The 7,570-nt window shown below is 51.7% G+C and overlaps 1 protein-coding gene across 1 annotated transcript; it reads right to left on the reverse strand.

The window, feature by feature from the left end:
• Positions 1-1,643: 1,643 nt before the first annotated feature.
• On the reverse strand, positions 1,644-3,659 carry LOC149329956 (uncharacterized). The gene has a single exon (XM_089559330.1). It carries the CDS (start codon positions 3,315-3,317, stop codon positions 1,644-1,646), a length of 1,674 nt encoding a protein of 557 aa, XP_089415456.1. The 5' UTR covers positions 3,318-3,659.
• Positions 3,660-7,570: the final 3,911 nt, after the last annotated feature.

Here is a 7,570-nt window from a genome sequence, read left to right on the forward strand (position 1 = left end):
TCAGTTGTATCATTGCGTCCTGCGTGGACAATTGTGGGCGAAATCCTATGATGGATGGTGGGTATGCCCCTTTGTGCTCTAAGTGGGCTTGCCAGCGGTTAAGCAATGCGTGCTCCATGGTCTTGCCGACGCAGGACGTCAGCGATATGGGGCGAAGGTTTTCGAGGCTCGGTGCTTTTCCGGGTTTCGGGATTAGTATCATTTTCGCAGTTTTCCATTGTTGCGGGAGGGTGCCGCGCTGCCAGCAGTCATTGATAAATGCCGTTAACTGTTCCACGGATTTGTCGTCAAGATTCTTCAGGGCGCGATTCGACACACCATCAGGGCCTGGCGCCGATCTGCTGTGTAGGTTGTGCAGCGCCGTCCTGATCTCTTCTGCACTAAAGTCCTTATCCAATTCTACATTCGGATCCCCATCATAAGGGCCGTGTTGTGCAGTCGACGTGTGCGGCAAGTACTTGGCTAGTAACTGGTCGGTCACTGCATCTTCACCGTACTTCTCGAGCTCCCTGTGTAATAGACGTGCGAGGCAGTCACTCTGGTGGGATTTGGTCTTCGTTTCGTCCAACAGATACCTGAGCAGGTTCCACGATTTCCCGTTGTGCAGTTGTCCATCGACTGCATTGCATAGCTCGTCCCATTGCTGGCGGTTGAGCGTTCGGCAGTGCTCCTCGATGTTGCGGTTTATCTCAGCTATTTTCTTTCTTAGTCTCCGATTGAGTCTCTGGCCCTTCCACCTGGCCAGGATCGAATTCTTCGCCTCGATGAGATGGGCCAGGCGGCTGTCCATCTTGTCAGTTTCAACCTCAGTTTCGACGGTCTTGGTTGACGCTTTGGCGTCTGCAACCAGCGAGCGGGTCCAGGCTTCGATGTCCGTGATTGTATCACCTGCAGATTCTTTTTGGTCTCGTTTCTTTCTGAAGTCTTCCCAGTCGGTCCATTGGAACTTTCGCTTACTGCCCTGCGCCTTGTCTGGCGTCTGGACGTATATTTCGACGATCATGTGGTCGCTCCCAAGGTCGGTCGACGTGTTTTTCCACGTGGTGGCCGTCGTCCCGGTATTTCGGGCGAACGTAAGGTCCGGGGTCGTGTCTCTGGTAGTAGAGTTACCGATTCTTGTCGGGTGCGCCGGGTCCGTAAGTAACATGAAGTCGAGTTCATGCGCATCTTGTCCGAGTTGTCTTCCCTTGGTCGTGCTGTATCCGTAACCCCATGCTGTGTCTGCCGCGTTGAAATCGCCCCCTGCAATCAACGTCCGGGACCCGGCAATCTTCAGCGTCTTCTGAAACAGCGCACGGAAGCGTTGGCGGTGTTTTGACGGGCTGCTGTAAACGTTCAATATGAATATACTTTGTTTCCTCTGCTTGGTGGGTATCAGTTCGATGAAAGCGTGTTCCATCTGGACGCCACTTAGTTCGTGTTCAACGAATGTGAGACGCTTCCTAACGAGCGTGCATACACCCCTCCCCTTGATTTTGCTGTCATGCGTTTTGTAGCCAGTCAAAGTAGCCGCATTGGTGAGTGTTTCTTGGAGCAATATTACGTCCGGTTTACGTGTTGCGTGCCGGATGTGTTGCTGTAGAACCGCCTTTTTGCCGGCGAAGCCACGGCAGTTCCACTGCCATATTACTATCCCTTGGTTGTCATTGGCCATGTTGATGCTGAAGCGAGTTGTCCGCCTGCCCTTGATGGTGACTCGGTCCCACATCACAGCTAGCCGGCACGTGTCCGTGTTGCGTGAATACGGAGTGATTCATTATTATCTGCATGTTTCCTTCGAGGTTAGTGGTCCTGTTTGCTAGCCCGAGGACTGTTGCGTGAAGGGTCTCAATGGTACTTTGCATTGTGCACAGCATTGTCTTGATGTCTGTAATTTCGGCTGGAACCTGGGTCTCGAAACCACCCTCGTGCTGTTGTTGTAGCGCGCGTTTCTTCGGGGCGGGCGCGTTCGCGTCCGGAACGCTCGTTGGCGCCTGCTGTTGTGCGATTTGTTTGTTTTGTTCCACCACGGCGTGCTCGCGTCTGAGTTCTTGCACCTCCAGCATGAGCTTTTGCACTAGTTCGCGCATTACCGCGTTCTCTTTTCGTATTTCTGCGTTCTCTTTCCTGAGCGCCTCTAAAATGCCATTATCGGCTTTGTGATTTTGCTGATTTTGCCCTGGGACTACAGGCGCTGTTACGACCCCCTCCCGCGCGGTGCCCCGGACAGTATCCGCCCAGCTCACCTTGTCTCCGGGAGTTGGTGCCCTGGATCTCGATGTTTTCTGATCGCGGCTGTCCCTTTGCCGGCTGCGGGAGCGGGATCCGTCACGCGAACTCGACGTTGATCTCAGTCTAGGCGGCTGGATGGGCGGGAAGTCTTGCTGCGTTAGTTGGGCATTTGCGTTTTGGCGTTCCCATCGTCGCCTGCGAATCACGTACGGAGTCTTGTACCTTGCCTTGCAGCCCTTGTCGGCCGTCATGTGAGCGCCGCCGCACAGGTTACACTTGGGCGAGCACTGGTGTCCCTTGTCGGGGTCGCGGTCTCCGCATCCCCTGCATATGCGGTTGGCGGGATTTGGGCAAACATCCATGCGGTGGCCGAGGCGTCCGCACTTGTAACAGATGTCAATTTGCTTGCGATACAACGTGCAACGGACGAGTGTTGCGCCGTACCTGACGACGTTGGGCACCTTGAGTCCGTCAAAGGCAATAACGACCGTGGTCGTAGTGCCTATGCGTTTGGCCGCCAGTGCAAGTGGGTTTCTCGGGTTTACGATGTTCTCGTCCAGTGCCTGGGGTCCGTGCGCAATGGGGATGCCACGAATCACTCCCTTGGTTGTATTATCGGGTGCCGTTTCATACGCGTTGACTGCATGTGATTTTCCTTGGATGTCAATTTGCCGTATTTTGGCATAGCGGTCCGCGTTCGTTCGTTTCGCTGTGCTGACGACGACGATGTTCTGGTGTGAGTTGGGACAGACCGTGTCTTCTGCACCTTCGTCTCCCGTTATGCCAGCGGCTGCGAAGATTGCGGCGGTGACCGTCGGGGCGCCGACCTTAACGATGTCGAGACCGCCTTGTGGTCGAACCACGATTTTGATTTCCTCCTTCGGTAGTCTGGGCATGCGTCCCGCTTTAATAACCTTTCCTTTGACATTCTTGGGTTTCGTACCTTGCTGGCTGGTGCCATGCGCGTTCGTTCTTGCATCGATGTCGTGCGTCGAATTCGTACCGCGGTCTCGGGTTTTCGAACGCCGCTCTCCGGCGGTCTTCCATCCGGCTTCTTCGGTAATTTCTTCGGCGGAAATGTCTTCCCCCATCACTTGCACGTTCATTCTTGAGTGACGTTCGTCGGCTTGTGCCGCTTCGTTCAAAACAGTCCGTACACTTGGTGCCGCGTTCGTCAGCGGCGCGCAGCTGTTGCGCCCGCTAGGCCTAGCGTCTGGCGAACGCGCCTAGGCCCAGCGAAGCTACGGCGTGGTCGGAATGCAGATAATTCAATATCTCTGAGAAGAATGGTGGCCCACCTCAAAACTGGGTATCCGTCGATGCCTCTCGACTTCACGGATCCGTTGGTGAAATATTGGCGGTAAAATGCTGTTGAAATCGCTGCGAAAACATCTGTAGAAGACAGAGCCGATGTGAACGCGTCCGCTCACCTCGGCGATCGCAGCGCCATCCACTGTCAACCACTCTGTACAGAAAATTACAGCAACCGCCGGTGAGTACTGGCGACAAGCGCCATGCTGCAGAATGATATTTTAAGAAAAAGTTTGCGACATATGTAGCGCAGCTCGTCGGCCAGACACATGTGATAGCGTGCCGAGTCTCGTAGTCCGTTCCGACAGCGAACCATTTGTTGCCGGATAGGGATGTAGGATCAGGTCTGAGGAGGTCGAGGCTAGTAAGGTAAAAAAAAAAATGGTTTCTAGCGGGACGTCAATGCGTTTGAGAAGACCTGGAGGTATTATTAAGGGCCTCTTGCTACGCTGAAGCAGGTCACAAGCGGCTCCGTAACGCTTGACGATACGACCTAAACCAGGACAAAAGAAGTGGCTATAATGACATCTGGCTATGATGACCCGACCGGAGAAAGCTTCTATGAGGCCATGGAATCGGAAATGAGCAAAGTAAAAACTGTGTGCGGTGTACTGATGGGGGACTTCAGTGCAAAGTTAGGGAAGAACAGGCTCAAGGGCAGGTAGTAAGCGACTATTGTCATGTGTGTTATTTGTGATTTTCCACTTAACGTCATCTTCAACCAGCGGGGAGCCGATCGCCGTCAAAGAGGAAGAGGCTCGGTGGGGAATCGCTCGTGAGCCCGGCCGCGACCGCTTGGACTGTCTCTGACGCCTGCTCTCTTGTGGCCCTGGTCCTCTAGTGTTCCCACGACCCGCGTCGTTTGAACGACCCGTGACATTCTGGTGGAGGTGCGGGGTACTGCCTAATTTATGCCTCCGAGAAAACGTCAAAGAACTTTGCCGTGAGCCCGAGGTCAAGGCTTTTGGTTGTGCCCACTGATCTACGCGACGAAATTATGGAAGCGTCTCATGATTACCCCTCCTCAGGACATTTGGGGGTCAGTCGAACGCTCGCGCGAAGACAGTTCGCCATTACCCAAGAACCTGCCGCGAGTGTCAACGGCGCAAGACCTCACCCTTCAAGCCTGCGGGACTCCTTCACCCCATCACGCCACCGCTCAGTCCGTTCCAGCAAATTGGTATGGACCTACTCGGACCTTTTCCTCAGTCGCGATCGGGGAACCGCTGGATCGCAGTTGCGACGGACTACCTTACGAGGTATGCCGAATCACGTGCTCTGCCGTCATCAACGGCTTCGGATGTGGCAAAGTTTTTCGTCGAGTCAGTTGTTCTTCGGCATGGTGCCCCAGAGGTCCTTATCACTGATCGTGGTGCCGCGTTTTTGTCCCAACTTCTTTCCCAGATACTGAGCTTAAGCCATACCGCCCACCGCAAAACTACCGCATACCACCCGCAAACAAACGGGCTGACCGAGCGCCTTAACAAGACCTTGGCTGAGATGCTCTCAATGTATGTATTCATCGAGCACCGAACCTGGGACGAAGTGTTACCTTACGTCACTTTTGCGTATAACACCGCGGTTCAAGAAACTACCGGAGTTTCATCATTTTGCCTGGTGCACGTCAGGGAAGTCACTACCATGCTCGACGCTATGCTGCCCCACCAGCCAGACGTCTACACTCACGCCGATGCTCAACTCGTCGCCCAACATGAGGAAGAAGCCCGACAGCTGGAACGCCTTCGCATCCAAACCCGCCAGGAAGTCGATGCTCGGCAATACAACCAAGGCCATCAGGATGTTCAATTCAGTCCTGGTGATCGCGCGTGGGTGTGGACTCCAATTCGACGCCGTGGCCTTAGCGAGAAGCTGCTCAAAAGGTACTTTGGCCCGTACGAAGTGATTCTCCGTATAGGCGAGTTAAATTACGAAGTGCTGGCGATAGTAACGCGTGAGTCCCGCCGCCCGCCTGCCTCCGAGGTTGTTCACGTCGCTCGCCTCAAAGCGTACTGTGACCGCTTGGAGCACGTGGCCTAACTCTTTGCGATTTACGCGTTTTTCAGCGTTAATTTTGTAACTCTGCTCATCCGGACGATGCGCCTTTTGGGAGGAGAGCAGTGTCTTGTGTGTTATTTGTGATTTTCCACTTAACGTCATCTTCAACCAGCGGGCAGCCGATCGCCGTCAAAGAGGAAGAGGCTCGGTGGGGAATCGCTCGTGAGCCCGGCCGCGACCGCTTGGACTGTCTCTGGCGCCTGCTCTCTTGTGGCCCTGGTCCTCCAGTGTCCCCACGACCCGCGTCGTTTTAACGACTCTTGACACTATGACATAGGCTCTAGGAGGAGCAGCGGGATTTATTAGTAGAGTTGGCAGAGAGAAATAACTTACTGATCATGAATACCTTCGTCCGCAAGCGAGAAAAGAGGAAATGGACGTGGAAACGCTCAATTGTGAGACGCGATGAAATAGACTTTATGCTAAGATCCAACCTTGCACGTGCGGAATGCAAAAGTCCACGCAGGGTGCATTGTAGTGACCACATTAATGTAAGGTCTCTAATTAGTCTAGACTTGAAAAAGGAACGCAACAAATTACTGAAGCGGAAGCCGACTGCCGATTCAGCGATGAGAGAGAATGTAGAGGAATTCAGGATATCGTTGCTGAAGAGATATTAAGCCTAAACTGAAGACGATGACAGTAAGGTTAAAGAGGTAAACAATAACCTCACAACTACCACAACCAACTGTGCAGTACAAGCGGGTAGTAGGTTGGTTTTAACAGGGTGCCGGCAAGCTATCGCAAGAGTCTGAAGATCTGATCTAGAAACAACAGATCATGAATTCGTCCAACACCGCAGATGAAATAAACTGCCAGAGCAATCAAAGCTAATAAATTCATGATAGCCGCATGAGGATGTTTAATATGGAGAGAATCAATCATGCTTTAATGAACAGAGGTAGTATAAAAGCGATAAAGTGGAAGCTAGGTTTAGGCCAAACCCATATGTATTCGTTAAGAGACAGAGAAGGCAAAATTGTTAGCAATAGGGATAAGATAGTTAAAGCGTCTGAAGAGCTCTACATAAATCTTTACAGAACACATTGGAATCAGGACCTTAATGAGAGATCCGGTAGCGCACAGCACTGGAACATCCCGCCGGTAACAAAAGAGGACGTAAAGAAAGCTTTAGGAGCAATGAAAAGGCTGAAAGCAGCAGGCGAGAATGAAGTAGCAGCATCTCTGTTGAAGGATGGAAGGGAGACCGCTAAAAAATCTGGCCACCTTGTATGCGCTGTGCCTTATGACCTTTAGCGTGCCAAAAGCTTTGAAGAACGCTAACATCATCTTAATCCATTAAAAAGTGACCAATCAGCTTATGTTCCGTTCCTTGTACGGCATTTACTCACGTCATCGCTAATAGAGCCAGGACAACCTAAGGTTTTAATCTACCTAATGAGGAGGCATACTTTGTAAAGGATACTCGACTAGAGACCATACTCACACTGTGAATGAAGTGATAGAGAAATGTGCAAAATAGAACGAACCGCTACATATAGGCTTTGTAGATTACGAGGAAGCATTTTACTAACTCGAAACTTCTGCTGTCATGAAGGTATTGCGCTGTCAGGAGCCTTATGTAAAAATACTGGAAGATGTCAATAGCATGTGCACAGCTACCACCATCCTGCATAAAATCTGCAAAAAAATTTTAATAATGGATGGTGCCAAGCAGGAAGGCGCTATCTTGGCAACGCTATTCACTGCCAGTTTAGAGGAGGTATCCAAACATCTGTATTTGGAACAGTTGCGGAAATGAGTTAATGAAGAATGCCTCGCCAATCTGCGATTTCCTGATATCAGTGCCTTGCTAAGTAATTCGGGAGATGAACTGAAAAACATGATTAATAAGTTAGACAGGCAGAGCAGTGCTGCGGTCTAAAAGTAATATGCTGAAAACCAAAGTACAGTCTCAGTAGGAAACAGCAGTTTACATTCCGGAGCGGGGTGCTGGAGTAGTAAGGTAATATATCTACTCAGGGCAGGCAGT

Source organism: Amblyomma mixtum, chromosome 9 (assembly GCF_055824585.1).
Source record: "Amblyomma mixtum isolate Tamu chromosome 9, ASM5582458v1, whole genome shotgun sequence".
Classification (NCBI taxonomy): Eukaryota; Metazoa; Arthropoda; class Arachnida; order Ixodida; family Ixodidae; genus Amblyomma; species Amblyomma mixtum.

What these genes read in the sequence shown, in the direction of transcription:
- LOC149329956 (XM_089559330.1), bottom strand. Translation starts at nt 3,317, where the DNA reads ATGAACGTGCAAGTGATGGGGGAAGACATTTCCGCCGAAGAAATTACC.